Below are 26,812 nucleotides of genomic sequence, written 5' to 3' on the forward strand. Positions count from 1 at the left end.
ACTCAACAGGAAGTCAGATATTTGTATCAACGAACTCCTCAAGGGATTTAATCGGATCAACACCAAAGTTGGCTTTTGTCATCTAAAGGCCTTGGCGATGTTAAATTGCGAATGTCTAGAGTTTTCGAGGAAGGGCGTGTCCGTGGCAACCTCGCAAACTTTGACGATTTGCCACGAAACAGGAAGTTATTATAACTCTGGCATGCATTGACCGATCTGCCTTAAAATTCACACATCTGTGAAGAGTCCTGACCTGAACATGTTTACATGCCAATATCCAGATACAGTTATAGCGCATAGGATGTCATATCCTGCTGGCAACAGGAAATGACATGTTTTACAGTGTAACAAACTCCTGCCACAAATTTTATCACATCGAATACATGTTCCATTAGTTTAGTCCAAAGGCCTTTGTGATGCTAAATTGTGAAGATCTAGAGTTTTCGCCCAAGGGCATGTCCGTGGCGGACTGACAAAGTTCAGTGCTTCGCCATGGAGGAGGAATCTCTTATAATTCAGCCAAACAACGTCAGATCTGCCTGAAAATTCACAGGTTCATTGAGATTCCTCTCCTGAAGACATCTACATGCCAATATTGAGTCACAGATATAGCGCCACCTGCTGACAGAAAGAAGTTTGGCTTATAATTCAGCCACACAATGTCTGACCTGCCTGAAACTTCACATGTTGGATAAGATTCCTCTCCTGAAGACCTCCACAAGCCAATATTCGACCACAGTCATATCGCCACCTGCTGACAGAAGGACGTTTGGCATAAATCTGTGATTTTTATTTTTATTTTTTCAGATTTTTTATATATATATATATATATATATATATATATATATATATATATCAGCTTAAATTAATATTGTCCACTGTTCTCTGTCATCCTGAGGCCACCGGTGAGACCGGATGCGAGGTCCCTTTCATCGCTGCTTGCAGCTTTAATTTTATGTTAGATTCCTTACAAAAAGACATTAAGTCCAGAGCAAATTCTGACAGCTTTCTTCGTTCGTTCGTTCGTTCGTTCAAGCGTGTTCATTTGTTTGTGCATGCATTAGAGTGTGTTTGTGTGTGCGTTTGGACTTTCGTTCATTTGTGTGTTCATTCGTTCGTTCAAGCGTGTTCATTTGTGTGTGCATGCGTGTGTGTTTGTGCGTTCAGAAAACAAGAATACACATAACAGTACATAAAGCACAATATCATCACTGATGTGACATTGTCAAAAATTGAAAAAAATTAACAAATGACATAAATATATCGAAATAATAAATAAAATAGAGGAAAGGTGCATTTTGCATGTACACGGGTTATTTTACATAAGATTTCAGTAAGATTCCCTGCATAAAAACCTTAAATTCTGACTGTTTCTAGCTCTCTATTAGTCAAAACTGAGATCAGCTTTCTATAACTCTCCTGTCCTCCTGCAGAGCCGCCGAGACCCATCGCTCCGCCTCAGCTGCTGGGTGTCGGACCCACTTACCTGCTGATCCAGCTCAATGCCAACTCCATATTCGGGGACGGGCCCATCATCCTAAAGGAGGTGGAGTACCGCATGACGTCCGGCAGCTGGACCGAGACCCACGCCGTCAACTCACCCAACTACAAGCTCTGGCACTTGGATCCCGACACAGAGTATGAGATCCGCGTGCTGCTGACTCGTCCTGGAGAGGGGGGCACCGGACAGCCCGGGCCTGCGCTCATCACCAGAACCAAGTGTGCAGGTCAGTCAGGACATCTTCTCTGCTTTAATGGGAGCCTTTAACATTTGAGTTAAAAGGGGAGCAAAAGAGCATAGCTGGGAGGGGGTTGGGGCGAAAGTCAAAAGCAGGGACGGGTAGTGGTGAGGGGTTGTTTTTGGGGTTGGGCCCCTTTATTGTATGCCTGTAGGCAGTTAGTATTACCCCCACCCACCCGTTCCTTCTGGAAGCACACCATACTTATGACAACTAGCTACGTTTCCATCTACCTATTGTTATACGCATTTTGGATATGCAGTTGATGGAAACGTCGAGATGTGCATATATTTTGAAAGTGCGCATAAAAAACTGCACATAACTGAGTAGGATGTACTTTTAATTTGATAAGAATAGATGCGCATAAACTACGATGGAAACACTTTTAGCGAAGAAATTCCAGTGTGCACATTAAAAAAGTCATGTGATATTGTTATAAGAGATCATGTGATGATCAAAATGTATGTGAATTGTCAAACCAGCAGGCTGAGCACACTGTAAAACATCTGATCTGTTGTTCTGGTCATTCTAAAACGCCTTAAACGTTTCAGTAATAGTGTTAATATATTATTAATGACCTCCAGAATAGTCAAGAGTGTGTCTGAAGCCTTTAAACGCCACCAGTGTGTGTCAGCATTGTCTTCTGAGATGCAGTAATTTATTAAATAAAAAAAGATTGACGCAGCTTCTCCTACCACTGTATATGATATTTGGCGCCTGTTAATCAGGAAGTGACGATTTTGTTCTCTTCGACTCGTTGGATGGAAACGCTGCTTTATTCGCACGTCTTTTACGCGATAATCCAGTTTTAATTCTCATTTTTGAATGGAAACATAGCTAGCAAGTGTCATTTTAATTGTTTGACATTGTTTGAGATGTCTTTATGACAACTTGATATTATCAAGGCTATATAACTTGTCATAAATCTGTCATAAACATGATTGTCATTAGACCATTATAATTGTGTCAAACAGCATCATTTCTAACAGCATCGTTATTTTCCTTGACCTCAACTACAGAACTTGTCATTAAAATGTCATTAAGTGTCATCAAATATTAATGAAGCTGTTATAAAATTGTTATTATTAGAGTATTGACACTTTTAATGAGTAATTATAATGATAACCTTGTTTGTTCCATTAAAACAGTGATGAAAATATTATTATTATTATTATTATTATTATTATTATTATTATTAATATTATTATTATTACTATTATTATTATTATTATTATTATTATTATTATTATTATTATTATTATTATTATTATTATTATTATTATTATTATTATTATTACTATCATTACTATCATTATTATTATTATTACTATTTCTATTATTATTATTATTATTATTATTATTATTATTATTATTATTATTATTATTATTATTATTATGTCCTCAATTCCCAGTACTGCATTGCGGCTTGAAGGGCATCCGCTGTGTAAAACATATGCTGGATAAGTTGGCGGTTAATTCCGCTGTGGCGACCCCTGATGAATAAAGGGATTAAGCTGAAGGAAACTGAATGAATGAATAAATAATGTCCTCATGACAATCATGTTTATGACAGATTTATGACAAAGTTATGTTGTCTTGATAATGTTCAGTCATAACTAAGACAAAGGGAGGTTATGATGTATTTGTTAATGTTAAGTTGTGAGAAAGACATCTCAACAATATCATATTCGCATTTAAAATAACACAATTGGTGTCATGACAGTCGTCTGAACACACCTTCAGGTAAACATTACCCTTCTCCCCCATGCTGGCAGACATTAAAATGTTGAAAGTGCACATCACTTTTCGTCCTCTCAAATTTCAGAGGTCATAAACGATTCCTTTTGTCATAAGAAAAAAATCCTCAGCCTTGAATTGCTCAGTGTGACAAGCTTGTTGGCTGATTAATTGCCAATTCTGATTGAAAATGAATGAGTTTGGTGGTGAAAAGCGCTTGAAGGACCAAAAATGAAAATTCTGTCATCATTTCTTTCAAACCCGCATGACCTTCTTTTGCGCTGAGCTATTTCGTCCACACAATGGAAGTGACAGGGGTCCAAAACAACATTGACTTCCACTGTGGATGAAAAATAATATTAACAATAATAATAATAGAGGTTTGGAACCAAATGATGATTGGTAAATGATGACAAATTCATTTGAATGTGAACTGCCCTTGGAAGTGTGAACACAGCAGGCACATTGTGTCAGTCTCAGCCTAGTTTACGCAGGTGTTTTTCCGTGTATGCACTCCTGCTCTGATTATACACGCGTAAACAAACACAAAAGGGACAAAAGGCAGGCTCCCCTGGAGCAAATGGAGGTTCAGGTTCAGCTGCAGTATCATAACGATCTGCAAGTGACATTGAAAACAAGGGTCTTCCTGTTCCTTCCGCAGCACACCTCCATTTTCTGTTTTCCATCGGTGTGTTGTATTTGCACATAAATAATTGCCTGGAGCGTCTTCAGAAACATAATTGGAAAATAAAGTAAACAAGAGAGTGTGCGGAGCTGCTATCATTGATGCCACTCACACTTGCGAGCCGCATGAGTGTGTGTGTGTGTTTATATGTTAATCATAACTCAAAGCATGCGCTGTATACCCACCGCCCTTATGAAATTGGAAGCGCAGAAGAGCAAACACTCAGTCAGTCACACTGCATATAAGGGCCTGCGTTGGAGCGCTGTGATGCGATTCTCTCCGCGGGTTTCCATGGAGCCCGTATTAAGGGTGGCGCGGCTCGTTGAGGACAGATATACGGCTTGTATGAGGAGGCACGGAGCGACAGGCGTCTTCCGGAGAGTGGAAACCGGAGAGATGGGCGTATGCATGCTTTCATTACCCAGAGCCGCTCCGCGTCCCAGCGGCGGCTCAGTGAGAGTCACTCTCTGATTGAAATTCAAACAGGAGCCCGTCCTCCCCATCAATCGCATTTCAACTTTCATTTTTTTTTCTATTTTGGCAAAAGACGTTTTCCAGGTCTGCTTTAGTCGTGGCTTTAGATGGAGCGCTCGCTGGCTTTTTCATCTCCCTCTAGCCAATCACACGCTTATCTCACCTCGGACAGGGAGAACTGAGTGGAACCGGTGAATTTACACAATTACATTTAGATTGGTGCCAGTCTGCCCGGGTGCCCTGTTTAAATTCACATTTTCTCCCTCTCTCTCTCTCTCTCCCGCTCTCTCTGTCTGTCGTTGGTTGGTTTCCTGCTAAACCTTATTGTCTGGCGCTCGTGTGGCGTGTGCATATTTCACATTTATCAATATTATTATGTTTGGCAGCGTAGTTTATCTTGGTTGTGGGTATGCATTTTGAAAAGGCCGACAGAGAGGAGGCGTAACTTCATGAACGAACATCAGCTCATGTGTGTGTGTGTGTGTGTGTGTTTCTGAGCACAAGCCAAGCACACGTAAAGACTCACTTAAACCTTGTGTGAGTGTTTGTTTATCTGGCTTAAGGACAAATGTGTATAATGACATGGGTATGACCTATATATTACAATGTTTTAAAGCCTTGTTGACTTTATGGAGTCTTTTAAAATTAGCCACAGGTTTCCTGTGTAGGGATGGGTACCAAAACTCTGTACTTTATCGGTATCGGTGCTACATTATAAAAGTATCGATAAGCTCTGATGTTAACGCTTCTGCTATCGGTACTGGAGAATTATTGCTGAATAAACATTACTTACAGTAGCATAATTTCACTGACCAACCTTCTCTAATTAGCGATATTTGATATCCGTTTTCACAGTTGGCAATCTCACATGAGAAATGCTTGAGTTTCCGGTGAGCGCATCAAGTATAAAATCCTTCACAGTTCTCGGCTGTCCACAATGTCTGCAAAACAGGGAACGAATGTATAAGAAATAAGAAACTGCTTGCAAAGGAATGCTGTGTAGATAGAGAACAATAGAGGCCCCAGCGCCGAACCCTGAGGTACACCAGTCATGATAATATATATTTACATGGGTGTGTGTTGAGCTCATCATTATTGTTAGTGTCTGAAGCTGAAAGTGATCAGCCGATGCTCCTCGGGCTGTGAGAAACTCTGGCCCAGAGCGTTTCTCCTCTCTTTTGAACATTTCCAGGTTGGTCCGGGAGAGGAATGCCATCCGTCAGCATTCCCATTCATTTCAAAGGCAGTCGCTCGGCTCTCAGACATGCAAATGGAATAAAACATGGGAGATTTACTGCGGTGAAGTTAAAGGCGCAGTTTGTTACTTGCCTTTTCTTCAAAGAGCAAATGAAGATTTTAATGAAACCTCAGAGGTTTGTGTCTCTCTACTGAAAGTCAAGGTAACTAAAGTTTCAAAAGTTCAAGTCACTAAATACATTCATTTGAATTGAAGTATTATAATTCAATTCAATTGACCTTTATTTGTAGAGCGCTTTTACAATGTAGAGTCTGTCAAAGCAGCTTCACATAGAAGATCATAGTAAATTGGAACAGTAGTTCAGTTTTCAGTGTTTAAGTTCAGTTGAGCTCAGTTCAGTGTGGTTTAATAATCACTACTGAGAGACCAAACACTGTAGAGCAAATCCAACGATACACAGCTCAACAGATCCTGAACCATGCAAGCCAGTGGCGACAACAGCGAGGAAAAAAACTTCAAATAAACTTCAAAAACGTATAATTCAAAACTTGTAATGAGATTTGATCACTTTAAATTAGTTTTAAACGTTTTTAACTCTGTTAATTTACTAATTTAATGTGTATGTCTTTTATTATTTTTATAATACATATTACATTGTAATAAATGTTTTCGTCACTTCTACACCCAATAAAGGGTTACAATCCCAAAATATTATAACTGCTGTCACGGTCGGTGAGGGGAAAAAGGGGCGAGGACCCAAGTGCAGGGTAAAGTAGAATTTATTTTTAATTAAAATACCCACCCCGAGGGGGAAAACACATAACTATAACACAAACAGAGAAACAAACTTGGTTGGGCTGGCGAGACAAGGCTAGAGCAGGAACACAGGGTGAGTATCGACAATGAACTGGCACAGGACAGCAGACATGAGGAGAATATAAGCAGGAGTAAATCAACACACGAACAGATGAACATAATTAACTAATAATGGGTTAACAAGGAGGATGGGACTAGACGATAGACGGGGGAGCACATGACACAAAGAGACAACACAAGCCATGTGCTCACATAAAACAAGACTAGAACACGCAGCCAATGAGAGAACTCATTAACCGCGTGTTCGTATGACAAGACAAACACTGTAGCACACAACAAAAGCACGCGACCACAATGTAAACACAGAGCCACGTGCTTTGACAGAAGCAAGACACGAGCACACGATAAGTGAAAACACCTTACCGTGCGTTCACACAAACGCAACGCGCATGTTTTATCTCAGCGCCAACCAAAACTGAAACCAACTAGATGGAGACGCTGAGAATGAAACAGCGCGATGCTGACGAAACAACACAAACACGAGCACCTATGACGACGCACACCCAGACAATGACAAAAGTGCTCGACCCAAGAAAACTTGAGCCGAGCACAACAGGATAGGACAAGACCGAGCTAGTGTCCGGATTCTGCCACCAAAACAAGAATTTACAAAACCAGAGTGGCAGAACCCTGACAACTGCTTCATTTCACAACATCTTTATGATTTTCTTTGACATTTTTGTTTGCTAATCTTTAAGTGAAGCTGTGAAAACCTCTTAAGATTTGATTAAAAATATCTTGATGTGTGTTTTATAGCTGATATACTGTAGATTTTAAGAGCGGCATGAATATTCTGTCATCATTCACTCATCCACATGTATGGGTGAACTATCCCTTTAGGCACAAATCTAAAAAGATTCATTTCAGCGTAACATCATGGCTTTTAAAAGACACGGTCCTGATTATAAGCTGGGATTTCTGTGTTTTAAATACAGCATGAGCGAATACTGGGATATTTGACATCTCAGAAACAGCAGATTCAGCATTTGCTCTTGGTTTAATCATCTGCAATATTAGCATGATCTAGATTTGGCTCTTCCTGATGTCATTGCAATGTAATCTCTTTCATAATTGAACAGTAACAAGAGCGGCAGCCATCTTTCTTTTCGGGAGCATTGCCTTCTGTTGAACTTGAGAGTTGTGGAAAGGTTTTCTCCAACCCAGGCTCATTCTGAGAACGTAGTCCCATAGACGTTTCTAGAAAACTGCGAAATACGTAGCCGGGGGTACGTACGGCTGCATTTCATTCTTTTAAGCGAATGCTGCGGGGCGGTGTGACGCCGTTCCTTTTGGCGCTTGCCGGCCGGCCGCTCGCCTCCGTGTGGAGGGCTTTCCCGCTGCAACCAGTTTTTCCGGTTAGCTCTTCGTGTACTTTGGCGGACTCGAGGCGCAGAGAGGGGCTGACCACGACCACGCCCGGGTTCGAGTCCGGGGAAGAGCGATTCCAGAAATCAGGTAAGAAAACAAAAACAAAATCCCAAAAATGAAGCGAACAAGTTGGTCACAGGGTGAGAATGTGGTCAAAATCCGAAAACGTGGTAAAAATCAGACGAGGGCTTTTCTTTTTCTGGACGGCTTTTGTGAATCGTCGTTGGTTGGGTTTAGGGATGGAGAAGGGTGGGTCAGCCGATTGGCCGGTCGCACGGTCAATCATTCTGTCATCCAGGCAGACAGGCGGAAGGTCGTTCGACAGCGGCCTCTAGCGGGTTTACGCGAGGACGGCGCGGGAAAAAGCGCGCACAGCGGCCTCTAGTGGATTCGCGAAAACAAAAACTGCAAAAATACGTACCTCCCGGGATGTATTTCGCGGTCTCCAGAAACGTCCCCGAGACTACGTTCTCAGAATGAGCCTGGGTTGGTTTTCTCTGATTATTTTGCATAGACTCACTGCGAGAACATTGAAACACAGGTGCTGTGTAGCCAGGCCCGGATTAAGAATTCAGAGGCCCCTGGGCACAATGTCCTGTAGGCCCCCTACCTAGCCGCACCCCTATAGTTGAATTAGAAAATAAGTTAATATAATATTTTTCAATAAAAATTCATCTGTTATCTATTGCCTGCATTTTTAAAATAAATAACTTCTACAAACTTGTAATGCATATTATCTGGATATAACACATCTCCAATCCAATGAATCTGAGTCCTCCATAATACACACACTTGATTCCTACTTGTCTTCCTCATGATGAAGAGTAGGCAAAATCTGATATGTAGTGGGGGGTGGGGGCGTGTTCATCCGACTTTGGATTCGACCGGGTTCATGATCGACTGCGTCAAAAGATGTTGCCATGCGCTTTACGAGCTACGCCACTTGCGCTGCTGTTTGCCGCACTCTTTAGTCATGTTGTCTTTGTCAATCAAACGGTGATAGACGTGAATCGCTTAACTAGTTTATTCCCACGTGGTGTGCTATTTGCACCTAGCCTAAATAGACACTCCAAAATCGGCATTTTTTTCTCCAATTGCAGGGGCCCAAGTGCGCACGGGCCCCTGGGCCTGTACCCGTAATGCCCATTGGTTAATCCGGCCCTGTGTGTAGGTATGGAAGATAGTTTATCATTTGCAATATATCAGTAAAAATAAAGAAAATGGACTTATTGTAATAACGATAAAACCATACACTCATACAAGTGTGAAAGTTTACAAAGTGAAGTTTATTTATAAACTAATTTCGAGAGGATCACGTGCTTATGATTGACACAGCTGGCCCCGAGTCAAGCTAATGTAGAAACTACCAATCAGATGATTCCGAACTCAATATAAATAACCAAGCATCTTACCTTTAGTCATCTTTGTCTTGAAGAATCCCCCCTTCCACCCCATCTCCTCCTCTTTTCCTCTATAGGGCAGCATGGCGGCCCAGTGGCTAGCACTGTGGCCCAACAGCAAGAATGCCTCTGGCTCGGGTCTCTACCCGGCCGGACAGCATTTCCATGTGGAGTTCATGTTCTCCCCGTGCTTGCGTGGGTTTTTCCCGGGTCCTCCGGTGTCCTCCCACAGTCCAAAAACATGAGACATAAGTAAATTGACTAAACCAAATCAGCACCATATTCAAATTCCTCCAGCAACACACCACCTTAGCAATCCTTAGGCAGCAGGAGGGGAGGGGGGGGGGGGTTCTCGAGATCTACCTGAGCTCAAACTCCCCTCTCGCCCTGCAAACGGGAGGGAGCCCCGGGCTCGAGGATCTCATGAGCTCAGGGCTCTTTCCAGGGACAGCATGCCAAACTAGCTTATTACCAATCATCAGCTAAGTGTGAACTCTTGAAATTAGTAACAGAATCAAATGTTCCCAGTCAGATGCTGCATTATTTTACATGAATAAAGCATTCAGTGGAGTGATTGGCATCAGTTTGGACACCCCGTTGATAACAGTCATTATTTATTTTCCATATTGCTGTGGAAATTGGACTTTTAAACGTATCACAGTTCAAATCAGATAGCTGTCAAAATAACTACATGTTGTCTTCTGACCAGACGAGCCCAGTTGCAGCACAGACGGCTCTGTCACCTAATTGTTGCTGTCTGTCTGCTTTCTTTTACTTCTAAAATTGCTGTATTGCAAGCCTCCAGTGTGTCCGGGCGCATTTGAAAGTCGTATTCCCATGTGTGTGATAGCCAGAGGGCAGGACGGATGTAGCAGCACATCTGGTACTGCAGCTTTCGGTGTGTGTGTGTTCGTGCCGCCTCCCTCCGTCAGTCTCTGTCTGGAACGCTGTACCTTTAAAGGAGACCACCACACTGTAGTTTTCTGACAGCAGAGAAAATACCGTCTCCTCTTCACCTGCGAGTCCAATCCCTCGCTGTCATGCTGAGCTGAAACCAGCAGCGGCTGTAATGAGGCACAACTGCCTCAAAACACATTCAACTCTACACATTAGATAAGCCGAGTGACAGAAGAGATGTTTACTGTGGGCATTAACACCTTTTCAAAAATCTCTACCGTGCGCACGAAAACTTTCCAGGGGTAGAATTTGTTGTGGAAAATCGGTACTCCGTTCCTTTGACTCACATAGCTAAAAAAATATCCTGGTATACAGATGAAGAATTAGCCCTCCTGAATTATTAGCCCCCTCTATATTTTCCCCAATTTCTGTTTAACAGAGAGAAGATTTTTTTTTTCAGCACATTTCTAATCATAATAGTTTTAATAACTCATTTCTAATTACTGATTTATTTATCTTGATGCCATGATGACAGTTTAACTAGGTTAATTAGGTAAGTTAGGGTAATTAGGCAAGTTATTGTATAACAGTAGATTGTTCTGTAGACAATCGAACACAAATATTGCTTAAGGGGCTAATAATTTTGACCTTAAAATGGTTTTAAATAAATTGAAAACTGCTTTTATTCTAGCCAAAATAAAACAAATAAGACTTTCTCCAGAAGAAAAAATATTATCAGACATACTGTGAAAAATTCCTGAATCTGTTAAATATCATTTTGACTTCAGCTGTATGTTTTATTGCTGTTGTTATTTTATTTTATTTTAACGAATGTTGTTTAGGTAATACTTTTTCATTTCAGGTGACGTTACATCAGTTTTATGCACTTAAAGGAATATGCATAATTACAATCAACTAACCCTAAATCTAACCCACATTCTGATTGCAACTGCTTGCAATTAATTCATTTTACTTGGCACTTAAATTAAAAGTTACATTGTAACTATACGTCTGCTTAAAATTAAGTGTAACAATGTTTATGTTAATACCAAAATCAACACATTTTATTTGGAAATGTGTTTGACCTACTACTTTTGCCAGGACATGCACTGCTTTTGCTTAAGTGTGACGTCACACAAAGACACAACACCAAAAAAAAGCACTTGACCTTCAGTTCCCAGTTTGACGAATCAACTGTAATGACAGCTTCAATTTAGAACAAATGCTTGATCCATTACAGTATAATTGAATGCCACTCGGTAGATTAAGCATGCGATGCATTAAACACATGTGGCTTCAGTGTTACTACTACTCTGCACCATGAACATTTCTGCATGCTTTTTCACATACTGTTAAAGCAGCATTAAGGCCCGTTCACACCGGGAGGCTTTTTGCTTGCATTTTTCATCTATGTTTAACACCTCTTGACTAAATAACGGGCATCAATGCGATCATGCAAACCAATGCGTAAAATACCAGGCGTAAAAGCGTTATCTTTAAAGAAACGCCTCATGCTCAGTTTTTTGCTGTGACGCGCCGAATCAAAACCTTCTCCACCAATCAGATTGGCTCTTTTGTTCATGCTGAAGTTAAGGGGATTAATTAACCAACTCATTACGAATTCACAGAGCAATCAACGGCACCACACAATAACAAAACATACATTCTCCAGTTCAGGATATAAGATAACAGTGACGTGAAGTGGCTGGCATGTTTTTGTTTTTTTCTGACAGTTATTGGACCTCCAGCTCGGTAAAGAGTGAAGATGGAGAATTGTGTGAGCGTTCATGTGGACAGTCAAAGGCTCTAGGTGTCCAGAAGTGGCTATAGCATCTGTCTAGTTCATGAACTGATAATAGACTGCAGGGAGTGGGTGGTTCCAACAACTGTCAGCCACATACGGCAAGAAGAGCGCTTCTAAAAGAGTTATAAAGTTAGCATGATAATGTCCACAAAGCAGGGAAAGAATGTATCAGAAATAGGAGAAACTGCTTGCAAAGGAATGCTGTGTAGATAGAGAACAATAGAGGTCCCAGCACCGAACCCTGAGGTACACCGGTCAGGATTTTATATTTACACTACCTGACAAAATCTTGTCGCTATCCAAGTTTTTTAACTAATAACTTGACTTCTAGTTGACCGATTGGTATCAGAAGTGGCTTATATGAAAGGTAAAGGCCTCTAGATTACACTTATTTGACCAAAATAAATTATGATCATGCCTTGATTATTAATGGTTTCATTAGGACAGTAAGGTCTGACTTTGCTTAGACAAAAGTCTGGTCACTGAACCTTCAATAATGTCCAGTATAGAATATGTGCTCATGCTGCAGTGGAAACAGAATGAATATTGTGTCTGACTCCATCATGAGCTTGGAGGACTGCATCCATACATATCTGCAATGACTCAAATCACTGATTAATAAAGTCATCTGGAATGGCAAAGAAAGCGTTCTTGCAGGACTCCCAGAGTTCATCAAGACTCTTTGGGTTCATCTTCAATGCATCCTCCTACGTCTTACCCCAGACATGCTCAATAATGTTCATGTCTGGTGACAGGGCTGGCCAATCCTGGAGCAGCTTGACCTTCTTTTCTTTCTGGAGCTTTGGTGTGGAGGCTGAAGTATGAGAAGGAGCGCTATCCTGCTATAGAATTCGCCCTCTCCTGTGGTTTGTAATGTAATGGGCAGCACAAATGTCTTGATACCTCAGGCTGTTGATGTTGATCATCCACTCTGCAGATCTCTCGCACGCCCCCATACTCAATGTAACCCCAAACCATGATTTTTCTTTCACTAAACTTGACTGATTTCTATAAGAATCTTGCCTCCATGCGGGTTCCAGTAGGTCTTCTGCAGTATGTGTGATGATTGGGATGCAGATCAACAGATGATTCATCTGAAAAATCCACCTTCTGCCACTTTTCCAAATGATCAACTAGAAGTCAAGTTAATATTTGTTGCTCTTACAGCCGGGATCCACGACAAGACTTTTGTCAGGTATATGTGTGTGTGTGGGCTGAGAAGAGCAAGTCTTGGCCTCCATAATGTTGGCCAATAGGATATAAACCAGAAAACTGCTGACCAGGATTAAATTAGCATGAGGTTGTGTGAAGATTCTCTGGCTTACTTAAGTCCTGTGGTTACAGCAAGCAAAGCAGTTTGAGTAGAGCGACTGTGTCTGAAGCCAAATTTCAATTAAGATTACATCTTATGGAAATCACATTCCAGCACAGATAGTGAGTTGGCCCTTTAGCCCAGTGACTGAGTGTTTTTTGCAATCAAGTAATAATACATTAGAGTGTGCTAAATAAACATAAATTGAGTGGGCCGTGCCTAAAGAAGATTTATCCTGATTCCGAATGAAATTATAAGTCTGTTAGTTTAATCCTTTAATGCATGACGTCCATTAATGATCTTTAACCGTTTATGGTGTGATGGAATATCTAAAACGATTAGCTTTGACCCTTAATCCTCAGAAATCTTGTCGAGAGTACATATTTTTGCAGTGGGCGGATGTATCACATTGGTAGTGACAAAGGCTTTGCATTTATTTGGCTGATGAATGTAAATTAATGCTATTGTTAGATTTTGATGTATTTGGCGTAACCGTTCTTGGGTGACTCGCCAATGTATTAGATCGTATTAGATTGTTATCGATGGTAAGGTGTCACAAAGCAGCAAAACACATTTTTTGAGATGTTGACAGTCATATATGTGTCCCACGCTGCTACAAACACTATTAGGACACATATATTTCACTAAAAAGTGAACGTTGTTGTTTCGAGCAAATTCGTTCTTCCGGTTTGAAACTAATTTTTGAAGCTGCCTCACGGCGATTAGATACTTGCGTGTATTCCAGCGTGAAGAGTGGATGTCTGTACCTGCGAGTGTATCGTGACGTCTCTGAGTGTGCTGCATTAATTCATGAGAAAGACTTGGTTCAAACCAATCAGCGCACTCTATTGTTTATGGGGTGCTACTTCATTAATATGCTTGACAGCTTCGAAGACGGAGAGTGTTCAGACGGCAGAGAGACGCCACGTTGTGTTGCCAAAACAAGTGGAAGAAGTATTGTTTGGAGACATGGGTCATCAGTCTTGTGTTTATGAATGTGCTGCAACGAAGGTTTTGTTTTCATTTCCCTGCTATGAGAGCACAGCTGGACTCGTGTGTGGATTACAGTGCACGCGACAGAAATACGTTCGTACGGAACATTTTTTACCCGTGAGCTTTTCACATCTGGAAATGGGGAAATCCCGATTTGCTGCTCGTCTCCTTTTAATAAAGACGCCGTTCCAGTCTGTGTTGATTTCCTTGTCTCTACAGATTTGATAATCAAGCGATCAGTACTCTTTGTTTGTTTATTCAGAGGCAAAGTTAGTTTGTATGGTCAGCAGTACTCTTTCAGTGTTTAAAGACATACCATAGTCATAATGATTTAGTTACTCAGTTTACAGAACGTCAGTATCACTACAAATTACAGACTGAAAGATCCTCTGTAAATGCTGCTCTCCGAGTGTAAACATGTAAACACCGCAATCAAACTATTACCGTCGTGTAGGAATTTCGCCACATTTTGTCACAGGATAGTCTACACCAGGGGTCACCAAACTTGTTCCTAGAGGTCCGGTGTCCTGCAGATTTTAGCACCAACCCTAATCAAACACACCTGACCAAGCTAATCAAGGTCTTACTTGGTATACTTAAAACACCCAGGCAGGTGTGTTGAGGTAAACCCTGCAGGGCACCGGACCTCCAGGGACGAGATTGGTGACCCCTGGTCTATAAACACACACAGTTTTTTGGCACTACCTACCGAGTGCATCTAAGTTACCAAGAAAGGTAAGTTCTAGTAAGCATCTAAGTTACCGAGGAGGTTTTTTTCTTCCATTCGCGGTATCAAACATTCCATTAAAACCACACTCTTCCAGAAGTTCCTCGCTTCCGGTATCTCGTTTGTCATGGGGGGCATGCATAAAATGTTCCTGAATGAAAGTGAAAGTGCCAAACTGCAGTTAAAGTCGACAAATTTGTAATTTGGCAAATAATTTGATTACTGATGTCCATGTAAACAGACACTGTCTTTCTCGCCTGCGTCTGTGTGTTTGTTTTGCCTCTGTGAAAATCAGCGCATGCTCAAACCGAAAACTCTCATTTTTATGCAAACCCATCCCCCTTTCCCTCCCCCGACAGAGCTGGACGCACCAACTTTCCTAACTTTTTCCGAACTAGAGATGTGAAAACACCCTGCTGAGACGGGGGTTTCATCGGAACTTCAAGTAACTTAACCCAAAGCACTGTCTGTGAGACACTACTTTATAACAAAGGATGTGACCCCCTGGAGATTACCCAACTGCTTTGGTTGGGTCACAACTCTTGAGTTCCTGTAGGCCATTTGGTTCACACCTTTTCAGATGCAGATACTTGTTTGCGTATGAAACAAGCCATACAATCTTTCACTATGTAGATAGAGATCAATAGAGGCACCGAACTCTGAGGTACACCATGATTTTTTTGGTGTTGTGTCTTTGTGTGTGTACTCATCAGTGCTGAATGTTTTGTACTGTTTGACTTTGACCGCGGTGTTTAGGTGTAAGAGTGTGTGGCAGCGTGAGAGAGAAAAGGTGCTGTAATTATCATGAAGTAAATGAGTGTGTGCTTATAGTGCTGATTGTGCTGAACACAGGCTCTCCGAAGGCCCACGTGCATGCCATGCTCGATTTAGCAGGCCAATTTTCAATTAAGCCACATCACAAATGAACATCGGCCATTTCAGGAAACATCGGCTTCCCGTTTTTTTCTGCCTATGTGGCAGAACGTGAGATTGGATGAATCTAATCGCTAATTGTCATCGTCCGTCAAGGTGGAAGCCTTCTGGGTAAGTACAATAAACAGGGCTCGTGCTGCATGCCTGATGCTCTCTCTCCTCCACACTGCAAAGGATGACTTTCTGTCATGTTTCTAGTATACGATGATTATTGTAAATAAATATAGTCTTGTTTTCAGAAATAATATGTCAAAATTAAATGAGTTTTTTCTCAAAACAAGTCAGATAATCTGCCAATGGGCTGAGCAAAGTAATCTTCGAAGGCAGATTATTTGCTTGTTTTAAGGGAAACGCACTTTATTATTTCTGAAACAAGACTCTGTTTTGCTTGTCTAGAAAGTGCTTTTTGATTTAAGACTTTTTTTAGCTATTTAGGCACAGTTTACACCTGCTTTTAACATACATTTTACTCTGATAACAAATGGACAACAATCAGTTCCGATGTAAATCGAGTGTGAAACGATTTGTGCTTGTCCATGTTTGAGCGCATCCAGAACTGGTGGAAGATGCATTTGATCGATTGCTGTTGTAGTGCAATAAAATAACGGCTTTTATAATAATTTTATGCTAATGCTGCATATGACACATTGGTTTGTGAGAGTTGACGCACGTTATGCTGGAGTGATGCTAGTTAGAAAAGTTAAATCACTAACAATCAACTTGCTATGAGTACTTGCTATGAGAAACACTAGACTAGGCTGATTTTACAGCCCTTCTAGAGTTTAAAAGTGGAGTTTTATTATTTTTTATCCAATCAGCCGATCTCTGGGTCTGGCAGGAGCACTTTTAGCTTAGCTTAGCATAGATCACTGAATTAGCATCTCACAAAAAAAGATTTTGGTAATTTTCTTATTGAAAGCTCGACTCTTCTGTAGACACAGTTTACTGAGATCAGCAGAAAATGAAGGGTTTATCATAACACCAGCTGTAGTCAGGGTACCGCATAGTCATTTACATCAGATGTCGCTTACGCTATTGTTGTGTATTGGAAGAAATGTGTCAATAGAGCCACCATTATAGTATAGCTGAATATAATGCAGTTTTTTTCTTCGGAATTGTAGTATTATTAAGTACTATAAAGTTTTCTAACTGGCGAATGACATGATCTAGTGGGTTGTCTTTAAGGTGCGCGTTCCTGATTTCAGGAGGTGTAGCTTTGGACGGCACGCGAGGGACTGTGTTTCGAAGATATCATGCTAACGTTTAGCATTTTGGTAGATCACCTACTTCAGCTTTAACCATTTGCGACGTGCAAATTTGATCTTTTAGAAACAGTTTCATCGAAATTCATAGAATTTGAAAAACAGTATGTGAGAAGTGCCCAGATGACTTACTACTTCAAGAGAATTCACGAATGGGAGTGAATCAACGCAACTGACGTGATCGTGACATTACGTGATCATGACAAAATGGCGGATGTAGTATGTCCGAGTTCCATTCATACTGCTCACATTCATACTATATATAACATACTACTCTACTAACGGCCGAGTAGTACCTTCAAATTCAAACGCAGTAGCTACTGAGTAGTAGGCGATTGGACGCAGACAAGCTTTGTTTGAACACCGATCAACCATGCTGCATTATTATAGTGTTGTTTCAGCGGTGTTTATAAATAGCAGTGATGATTCTCTGTAAACCAATCAGTGTTCAGCAGTGAGTCTAGCTCCGCCCCTTTAGTACTGTACTCTTGTACTAGGTGACATTACAAAAGGGCCACAAAAATTAGTATTTTAGTACGTGGAAACGGAAATAAATGTGTACCCTACTGTACTTAACAGAGGATACACAAGCCATTAATGGCCCTCCAGCACACCAGCCGGAGAGAAATCATTGCTTGTTTCTGAGGAAAGAGTTTGTTCTGTTACATGCGCACTTTATTCTGTCCATCAATCTTAATGAAGTGTGTTTGTGCTAGCGCTCGACTAAATGAGCCTGACCGTTTGAACCGTGTCCGCTACATTCTCCACGTTCTCCACCTCAGGACTCGTTGTGTGCGGCGCTTTTGTCCACTAATGATTTCAGCACTTGTAGAGTCCTTTAAAGCAACTCTAATAACCTTAATTTTATCGTTGAATCCATAGCAGATTTTAAGAGGTCATTAAGCCCATTAGCCTGTGGTTTAAGACTATTGATTAGGTCTTGAAAGACATCGATCAGGTACCTTGAGAGTGTGTGTGTGTGGGGGGGTAATAAATCACGGTGTTTCTCACATACTCATTTGTTTCTCTCATTAGATGAGCTTGTGTGAAGCACTCCTGGATGTCCTAGTTTCTGCTCCATGCCTCGGCTTGCTATTTTACAGTAGGAGCGCAGGCCCTGTTTGTGTATTTACTCAATATTCGGAGTCTCAGCCTATCTCATAAAAGAGCGCAGGTCGGCAGATCTCGCAGACAAACATCATAAAGCCTGGAGATTATCAGTTTATGTCCAGAGAACGTTATTTAAATGGAAATGACTTCCTCTCCTGCCACACGCTGCATTTCGTTGCCATGCATTGCTGGTGCTGGGTATTAATGTTAATGGTGCTTGTGTCTTTTCGCCATTCAGATCATTTTCTCCACTCTGAACATTTTGTAGGTGTTTATAGGTCTTTTAATGGCTTCATATGGGGAGAAAAAAGTTGTCATAGAAACACGCTCGGCTAAGCCATTTATTCTGAATAAAAGTGTTGGGCTAATGGAGCTGTGCTGCCATATCTACAGCCGGAAAACTTACCCACAGAAAATGAAAACAAAGCCAAACAATGATATTTCAGCAATGAGCAGGGGCTGTTTTTGCTTTCCAGTTTTCACCCTGACAGTGAAAATGCTGCAAAATCACAGCCAATCGATCAAAAAGTTCTCCTTGTTTTGATGACCTTTCAGATTGAGTGTTTTTTTGGATCATATTATGGATTTGCCATACTATTTTAGATTCTCAAAACTCTAAAATCATTCTCTCCTTGTCTTTGTTTACAGTAATATTAATAATTAGCACTACTTTGGTCCAATGAGGTTTCAGCATGGGCGGGGCTCTGTGATTCCACACAGCAGAAATGTCAATCAAAAGAGTTGCTTTGGATGACAGCATGTAATATTGATTTTAATACTTGTAATGCCTCATTGGTCAACATTCATCATTCTAGGTGACATGACCAACCAATATTTAAACATTTATTAATCTTGTTTACTATTTAAAGGTGTAGTATGTAAGTTTGACACCCAGTGGTTGAACCAGGTATTGCACCTCTGGTTCAAAACACACACAATAGCAGGTTGCCAGATTGATGACACCAACAAAGTCTGATAAAATAAAAGTAAGGGCATGCGGAAAAGGAATAATTTCCACATTAAAAGGAGGTTTTGTTCGAACCAACATCTGAAATTTATATATCAGAAACAGCTTCTGTTTCTCACAGCTAAACAACAGAAAACAATGATCAGCTCAGGTACACCTCATGTGCTTTATTCAGTGTTAAATGCTAATAATGCAAGTCTGAATGGCATTTTACATTACATTTATTACCATACTACTGAAAGCAGCAGCAGATAGTTCACCTCAGATCTGGAAAATAAAATAGACCGTCTGAAACTGAACTTCAGATCTGAGACTCAGTGCAAGCCAACACATATCAGTGATTCAGCATCTACATTTAATAATGTTAAAGAGGTTTAATATGTATTCATTAGATTATAAACATTACCATTTCGCTGGAGTGCAGTGAGTGCACTATTCTGTGCATCTGAATGGCTGTATTTACATTTCTGTCATGTTTCGTCTGATGCAAACAACCAAATAGCTTATCACTGCAAATCTCAACATGTAGTTTTTAAACATGGGGTTACAATGTAACCTGCTCACCTAATGTTTACACTTGTAATATTTATATTTTATTTGCTAATTAATAACCACCTCATGTCAAACTCTGATTCTGCGTCTCATTTCAGAGGCTGTTATTGTCCACTGGAAGTCCATTTTGTTGACGACACACACTTTGAGAGCCTTCCTGACTGAATGAATGAAATACGCAGTTTTCCACCACTTAGCATGTTTCTTTAAAATCTGCAAACATATTATGGTGTTTTTATGCTTTAAAAATGTCAAAAACGTACAGACAGCACCTTTATTATTAATTAATAATTTTGTGAGTTTTGATTCTGTTGTTTATCCAGTTTGCTGAAATGTGTTATAAAGACTTGAACAAGTTTGAAGTTTAACATTTGAAAAAAACAGAAAGAGAAACCGTGACCTATAGCGTATTTTATGAAAGCGACAGAGACATTTAGCTAAAAACCTGCATATTTAACAATTTTCATTATGTACATTGAATTAAGTTTTATTAGCTAGTTTTGAGAGGAGCACGTGATATGATTGATCGCAGCTGGTCTCGCATCAATAATCATTGCTAGTCCGATCAGAGACCAATCAGATGAATTCTAGCCTCCAATAAATAAACCCATTCATCCTACCTTCCTTATCTTTGTTTTGAAGAATCCCCCCACCCACCCCATCTCCCCCTTTCCTCCTTTACCAGGGGGAGCTTTTGAGCCCTACCTGATCTTGGACCTTCTGTCATGCTACATGACCAGGCAGAAGCCCAAGTTGTTCTGAGCTTAGGGTTCTCTCCTGGGACAGCATGCCAAATCTGCAAATTGTATCAAGCAATAGCCTGTGAACTCTTGAAAATTAACTGGTACAATGTGACCCTGTGATCATTTAGTGCTTAGAAATTGAGTTTCTCTTCTATCTTTTTGCCTGAAATTCAACTATTAAAAAAATGTAAACATTAAGAAAAATCTCCTTTAAAGTTCTTAACAATTTCATGGAAGGCTCCATTTTCTGGAGTTGAGTAGACGCATCTCCACAGGGAAACAACAGAACCTGAGTTACAAGGCTTAAAGCGCTACGTTTTGCTGTTCACAATCCACTTTGATTGTATGAAGACATGAAGAAGATTTGTTATTCTGGTGGAGCTGTCCTTTTAAAGCCCTCCTCATGTCTCCGTCTGTGTTTTCCTCACAGCATGCCGAGGTGGGTTCGTGCACATATAATGATATTTATTCCCTGCCCTTATTGCCCATAATCCTGTGCGTGTGTAGTGGTTAAGGTGTGTGTGCTTATCAGGTCTTCAGCAGTCCTCATTTGAATTTCAAAACAGCCAATAGGATGAACATGCTGCTGGAGTGCAGGTACGCGGCGCGCTTTACCTTTTACTGGCCTTTCATCTGTCACCGCTTCTACACCGGCCTTCCTCAGGCAAAAAAAACACATAAACCACATCCTATTTCCACATGCTCAATCTGAATTCAACATTTTCAATCTCCCCGCACAATAAAATCCCAGTATATTACAGAACCCCCCCCGCTTCTGAACCCCATGAATAAAACATGGCATGGAGAATGAAGCAAATATTAGCCCATCAGAGGAAAGCTAATCTACTGCACACACTCCAGGAGTTCAGTCACCGCTCCTGCACACTCTTTACTGACCGCCACAGATGCAGAACATGTGCCTTTCCTGATCAATGGACTGCATCTGACCTGGAGTCAGTCCACTGTACACTAATTTACACTACAGGACTGAAGCGGCCAGAAATCTTGTGCACAAATGTAGACATGAAGGCAAGAGTATGCAAATAGAGTGAAGCGGCACATTCAGTTCAAGTCATCTTTTTACAATGTAGATTGTTTTGAAGCAGCTTAGCATAGATGAAGAAAAACATAGTGAAAGTCATAATATTTTAAATTGTTAAAGTCGCCATTTAACGGAGGCTGTAATGTAATGTAATGTCTGTTTATAAAGCACATTTATTGTGTATTTCACCCAAAGCGCTTCACAATCATGAGGGGGGTCTGTCCACATGATAGGGCCAATTTGGTGGATGGGGATGATTGGGAGGCCATGATGAGTAAGGGCCAATGGAGGGAATTTGGCCAGGACAGCAGGGTTACACACCTACTCTTCACGAGAAGTGCCATGGGATTTTTAACAACCACAGAGAGTCAGGACCTCGGTTTAATGTCTCATCAAGAAGGCACTCACTGACAGTATAGTATCCCCTTGACTAGACTGGGGCATTAGGACTCACACAGACTGCAGGTTGAGCGCCCCCTGCTGGCTTCACAACACTCATACATATGACCGTGAAGCTCTAAATTGAGCTCAGGTACATTCTGTTTCCACTGATCATTCTTGAGATGTTTCAGCAGCTTCATTGGAGTTCACCTGTGGTGAATTCAGTTGATTGGACATGATTTGAAAAGGCATACACCTGTCTATAAGACCCCAGGGTTGACAGTGCATGTCAAAGCACAAACCAAGCATGAAGACAAGGGAATTGTCTGTGGACCTCTGAGACAGGATTGTGTCGAGGCACAAGACTGGGGAAGGTTACGGAAAAATTTCTGCTGCTCTGAAAGTTCCACTGAGCACAGTGGCCTCCATTATCTGTAAGTGGAAGATGTTTGGAACCACCAGGACTCTTCCTAGAGCTGGCCGGCGATCTAAGCTGAGTGATTAGGGGAGAAGGGTCTTAGTCAGGGAGGTGATCAATAACCCGATGGGCACTCTGTCTGAGCTCCAGCGTTCTGCTGTGGAGAGAGGAGAACCTTACAGAAGGACAAGCATCTGTGCAGCAATCCACCAATTAGGCCTGTATGGTAAAGTGGCCAGACGAAAGCCACTCCCTGCCTGGAATTTGCCAAAATGCATCTGCAGGACTCTTAGACCATAAAAAACAAAATTCTCTGGTCTAATGAGACTTAAATTGAACTCTTTGGAGTTACGTTTGAAGAAAACCAGGCAGTGCTCATCACTAGGCTAATACCATCCCTACAGTGAAGCATGGTGGTGGCAGCATCATCCTGTGGGGATGTTTTTCAGCAGCAGGAACTGGAAGACTAGTCAGGATAGAGGGAAAGATGAATGCAGCAATGTACAGAGACATCCTGAATGAAAACCTGCTTCAGAGTGCTCTTGACCTCAGACTGGAGCGACGGTTCATCTTCCAGCAAGACCCAAAGCCCACCGCCAAAATATCAATGGAGTGGCCTCACAACAACTCGGTGAATGTTCTTGAGTGGCCCAGCCAGAGCCCAGACCTAAATCCTATTAAACATCTCTAGAGAGATCTGAAAATGGCTGTACACCGTCGCTTCCCATCCAACCTGATAGAGCTTGAGAGGTACTGCAAAGAGGAATGGGCCAAAATTCCCAAAGACAGGTGTGCCAAGCTTGTGGCATCATATTCCAAAAGACTTGAGGCTATAATCGCTGCCAAAGGTGCATCAACAAAGTATTGAGCAAAGGCTGTGAATACTGATGTACATGTGATTTTTCAGGTTTTTTATTTTTAATAAATTTGCAACAATTTCAAAAACTCTTGTTTCACATTGTCATTATGGGGGATTGTGTGTAGAATGTTGAGGAAGTAAATGAATTTAATCCATTTTGGAATAAACAGATACACACACACACACACACACACAGAGGCCTCAGTGCATCCCGCACTTGATTATGCTTCACCTTTTATCCCGGTCTGACAGGCGCTAATAAATCTGTTGTTCAGTGGCGGTGGACATGAGTGTTTGAGGGAGGGGGAGAAAAGATCATCAGAAAAACACCAGCATGCCCGTGTGTGTGTGTGTGTGTCGCCTTCCTCTGTCTCTCCCCTAAGGAATACATGGAGAGAAAAGAGAAGAGGGAAAAAAGGAAAATCTAATTCACACCATTCCCAAGGGGGAAATGAAACAGTGAGCGTGTCACAGCAGCATCATATCAATTACCCATAAAGCAACGGTGCAATCTCACAGCCCCTCCCTTAACGATCAGCACATCAAAATATTCAATTAAGCGGCTGCTGTAGCGTCCTCCATACCTCTGAACACACACATTATACAACTGCAGCGCTACACAACCCTCCAGAGGAACACAGGGACACTTTAAATACGGCTTTCTGTTTTATTTCTGACCATCGCTCAGACTTTAAAACAAGTCAAATAATCTGTCAGTGGGGTCATTCAAGACGTCTACCTCTCACTTTCAAATAAGATTATTTTACTTACATGTGTGTGCGTGTGTGTGTGCGTGCGTGTGTGTGTGTGCGTGCGGTGTGTGTGTGTGTGTGTGTGTGTGTGTGTGTGTGTGTGATTGACACCTTGAAAGAAACACTGGATCTTTTGATTTTCCTCCTCTCCTGTTAGGAGGAGCGCTGGTTGAATGTTTAATGGCTCTTCTTTATATCGTGTGCCTGTAATGACGCAGTCGCTGAGTGAACTGATGTAAACCGCACCGTTGTGAACAGTCTAAGGGAGAGAAGCTCAGCTGATTCATTCATAATTCATTCATTTTGTGGCTTTAATTAGTAGACGTAATATAAACACCTGCATTATTATAGAGAACTATAAGGTAGATGTGTGTGTTTTGATTCTGTTTGAGGATCAGGAACTGACTGAGACAACAGGACAGATGAAATGTGCCATTTATTTGATTGAATCAGGTGTTAAGCTTAGGCATAGGGCTCTATTCTAAAGATCTAAGTGCAAAGTCTAAAGCGCAGGTGCACTAGGGGCGTGTCCAAATACACTTTTGCTATTTTAAGGATGGGAAAAATAGTCGTCGTACCAGGTGCATAGTCTAACAGGGTTGTGCTTATTCTCTTAGTCAGTTATGGGTGTGTTTGGGCATAACATGCATAAACCAAGTCTCATCTCCCATTCCCTTTAAGAATCCGGCACATTCACTGTAAAAACAACGTTTCACGAACGAGAAAACAGTTAAAGTAAAGGAATCTTCCATTCGGCCCTGGATTCAGGAAACAGTGGTGAACGCACTCCACTCAAGACATCCATTACATGTTTAATTTTGTTTAAGTGCAAAGATTTATTTCAAAACAGTTTCAAGTTATATCCAAACACACTTTCTATTCCTCTGTCCCTATATAGTGATGTTTATGTCTCTAAACTCCAAACGGGTCGGCGCCAAAAGCCTACTGGTTATGTGCGCTGACATATAGCACCAAGATGCTCACAGCGACCCAAGTTCAATTCCCGGCTCGAGGTCATATGCCGATCCTTCCCCTCTCTCTGCTCCCAATGCTTTCTTCTCTGTCCTTTACTGTCCTATCAAATTAAAGGCGAAAACCCTCTAAAAAATAATTATAAACTCTAAACGGGTAAATATTACAAATTACACACACAGGGATGTACAGCAGTACACAAATATCTTTAAATTTAGCCAGCAGCTAGCTCTCTGCAACTCTCATATGGTCGCCCACTGAAGCTAAGAAGGGCTGAGAGCACATGGGAAAGCTAGGTTGCTGCCAGAAGTAGTGTTAGTGAGGCAAGCAGGGGGCGCTCAACCTGCGGTCTGTGTGGGTCCTCACGCCCCAGTGTAGTGAAGGGGACTCTATACTTCTCAGTGAGTGCCGTCTTTCGGATGAGACGTTAAACAGAGGTACTGACTCTCTGTGGTCATTGAAAAATCGCAGTATGTCCTTCAAAAATAAAATTGGGGTTTAACCCTGGCATCCTTGCCAAATTTACCCACTGGCCTCTGTCCATCATGGCCTCCTAACCATCCCCATATCATAACTGGCTTTATAACTCTGTCTCCTCTCCACCAATCAGCTGGTGTGTTGTGTTTGGTCTGGCGCAAAATGGCTGCTGTAGCATCGTCCAGGTGGATGCTGCACACTGGTGGTGGATGAAGAGATTCCCCCAAAAATGTGTGAAGCACTTTGAGTGTCCAGAAAAGTGCTATGTAAATGTAAGGAATTAATTAATTAAATAAATATAAAAAGTTTAAAATGTTTAAAATAATGATTATTGTCTACCGGTGGTGGAAAGAGTTCTGAAGAATCATACTCATGCAAAAGTACCATTACGTGCCCAAAGATGTAGCGCAAGTAGAGTAAAAGTATCTGTTGTAAATAATACTCAGAGTATGAGTAAAAATAAGCCCTTTTACAAGTACTCAAGAGTAGTGAGTATCGAGTATTACGCTGTGAAAAGCTGATGCTTTTACAGTACATGCAATTTGTGCAGTGATGTGAAAACGTAACATTCTGTAGTGCCTTTAGCGATTATTTAAGGCCATTTGGCGATTTCAGTCATCATACAGTAATCTTCCGCCATCTTCTCATCAGTGACATGCAGTCTAAACAGTCTCTGGGTCATTGTGTGTAAAGATGTTGGGCATCTTCTTGGAAACTACTTAATTAATACTTCTAAACGGTTTGCTTGCTTTATAAAGCGCTCATGTCTTGAGGTTGTTCAGTATATGGTGGGATTTACTTGCTATGTGCGATTTGATTGGATGGGAATAACAAGAGGGATTTGTCTGCTTAAGCCAGTCCCCATAGACAAGAAAAAAACAGCAGTGACTGCAGGTTGAAGGAAAGTAGTAGAGTAAAAGTACAGATACAGCGTTAAAAATATACTCACGTGAAAGTAAAAGTACACATTTTTAAAGCAACTTAGTAAATTACAATTCCTGAGAAAAACTACTCAATTACAGTAATTTGAGTATTGGTAATGAGTTACTTTACACCACTGTTGATATGAATATGAAAACTCTTCCTCCTCCTCTACCTTCTTTACCTCAGGGGGCTTTTCTGGATTCAGCTCTA

At 41.2% G+C, this 26,812-nt stretch overlaps 1 protein-coding gene across 1 annotated transcript in view; it reads left to right on the top strand.

Annotated features, from left to right (window-relative positions):
- ptprk (protein tyrosine phosphatase receptor type K) overlaps positions 1–26,812 on the top strand; it is a 344,134-nt gene that overhangs the window by 191,011 nt on the left and 126,311 nt on the right. Inside the window, 1 exon segment of the mRNA XM_056481373.1 lies at positions 1,434–1,727. Coding sequence (XP_056337348.1) covers positions 1,434–1,727 — 294 coding nt within the window.

This window comes from Danio aesculapii, chromosome 20, assembly GCF_903798145.1.
Source record: "Danio aesculapii chromosome 20, fDanAes4.1, whole genome shotgun sequence".
Taxonomy (NCBI): Eukaryota; Metazoa; Chordata; class Actinopteri; order Cypriniformes; family Danionidae; genus Danio; species Danio aesculapii.